We start from the raw sequence: 2,113 nt of genomic DNA on the forward strand, positions 1-2,113 counted from the left end.
GCTTGTAGACAGAGAGATGAAGACGTGCTAGCGCATTCCTTTTGTAAACCTCCTTAAATATTATCGGTTTACCATTGCACCAAACCCTACTAGAATTCTTAAGCAAGACCCCAAGGATGTGCTTGATGTGTGAAGTCCGCACCTCACAATAAACCTATCAAGGTTCCTTGTCTCTTTACGCATGTAGAGGAATAAATGAGGACTACCATCCATCCACCCATCATTATAACTCATTATTGCTCTATTCATGGCTCAGATCCCGAGGCCAGTCAATCAAGAATATTAATTATAAATTTTTTAACAATATTTTATTAAAAATATTTAAATTTCTAAAATTTTTATGTAGATTTAAATTTTTTTATTATTTTAAAATAAAATATTTTTATTAAACAAAGTCTTTCGGTAGAAATCACATTGCTCTCTATTTAAGCCTTTGCCATGGTCTGCGTTTTCATCTGGCCCTCATGATGAACCACACTTGTTGGTTTGAAACGCGTCGACCAAAAAATTCTCTTGTGGCGCCGAATCAATTATGGGCTTCAACAAAGCGGGCAATGTGTTGAATAAGTGTCTTTGTACACTTCGCGTCCTGCTTCAAGAAGTAGAAACGATGCTTTTCCTCTTCAAACGCAATCAGCTCAGCCGCTTTACCGTGTTTGACAACACTCTCATAGTATGCCTTTGCCCTGTCTCTCAGTAGATCACGCCCCCTATCATAATCAACAGCGGAGGCAGAGTCACCTCCGCCGAAGTCGGGTAATCGGAGGAAGCAGCGAGCGGATTGCAGAAAGGGTGATCCTTATCAGCCCCCTCAGGCAGAGCCATCATACGATTCCTAACACTCTATTCCAACTCCTCCGGTGATTCGATCTCTGACTGAGTGCATCGCTCTCCACCAAAGGAAGGTTTCACCATCATGGCCCCTTTGATTTTCAGAGGATTCCAGTCGCTGCCCTTCACAATCGCATGATGCACGATATTTCCGCCCACGTTATCGCCCACTATAAACACTCTAGAGAAATCAGCGTGGGACTGAAGCCATGGATCCCCATCTCTTCCATTGTCGTTGTCCGTCTTCGGCACTTTAGAGCGGAGCCGCGACAGGGCAGTGAGGCAATCGTCGTAAGCATCCAGGAGGTGGTGTTTAGGAGCAAGCCTGTAATTCACGGAAACAACAATTGTGCCTGCCGTAGTGGCCATTCTAACACAAAGCATGTGAAAAGAGCACCACGCCGGAGAACCCGTGATGAATGCACCACCATGGAAATAGAGGCAAACGAGAATTCGTTCGCTCTCGTTGTGATGGGATTGAATCGGAGGAAGAAGGATGCGCACCCACAAGTCAAGATTGTGATCCAAGATTACGTCCTTGGTTGCCACTCCGCAATCCTCAGGTAGCGTGGCTTGCGGGGATGGTAGGATAGGTGTGGCCAGCTCTTTTAATGCCATGGCTATCACTAATTTTTCCATCAATTAACAAAATACAAATTATTGACTAATGGGTCTAAAATGGAATTGGGAAGTTTGGAAGAGGCAACGCAGGGATGTGAATATATAGAACACGCACACTCTAATTTTGACTTTATTGCATCATAATTTGTTGAATGAACAGAAGTTCTAAGGATTAGGTGGCAAAATCCGAGCGAAGCGTGCAATGTCAATGATCTTTCATCACGGAAAGTTGTGTATGGTGCTTCTAGATGCCTGTCGGCATCTGTTGAAGCACAACGTGTTGTTGGCGTGAATGCGATGAAAAGTTGATTTCTCCATTGGGAAAACGCGTAGTCTAACGAGGTGGAAGAGTTTGCCGGAAAGTTATAGAAATTCTGGTTATATTTAGAGAAAATCCGGCAAGGATTTTTGCAAATCAAAGTTATAGTTGTTAAACTTTAAAATTTTAGGTGTCCGAGACGTTTTTGATGGTGCTAAATCCATTTTCACCATCTAAAACATGATTCAAACACTACCTCTACAAGATTTTTTGAATTCTTTTTGCCTGGATTCCAGCCACTTTTGGCCGTCCGGGCAATTCCTTTGCCTCGTTAGAAGACTCCATGGGAAAAAGGAGCGGGGACGTCGGAATTTAATACTTGCATTGCTTTGTTGTTCAAAT

The 2,113-nt window shown here is 43.0% G+C and overlaps 1 protein-coding gene across 1 annotated transcript; it reads right to left on the reverse strand.

The window, feature by feature from the left end:
- Window positions 1–843: 843 nt before the first annotated feature.
- LOC149185064 (carboxylesterase 1-like) lies at window positions 844–1,449 on the reverse strand. The gene has a single exon (XM_089415539.1). It carries the CDS (start codon window positions 1,447–1,449, stop codon window positions 844–846), a length of 606 nt encoding a protein of 201 aa, XP_089271665.1.
- Window positions 1,450–2,113: the final 664 nt, after the last annotated feature.

This window comes from Pinus tabuliformis, chromosome 3_2 (assembly GCF_031772625.1).
Source record: "Pinus tabuliformis cultivar Carrire ecotype Pingquan chromosome 3_2, CPIR1, whole genome shotgun sequence".
Taxonomy (NCBI): domain Eukaryota; kingdom Viridiplantae; phylum Streptophyta; class Pinopsida; order Pinales; family Pinaceae; genus Pinus; species Pinus tabuliformis.

What these genes read in the sequence shown, in the direction of transcription:
- LOC149185064 (XM_089415539.1), bottom strand. Translation starts at nt 1,449, where the DNA reads ATGGCATTAAAAGAGCTGGCCACACCTATCCTACCATCCCCGCAAGCC.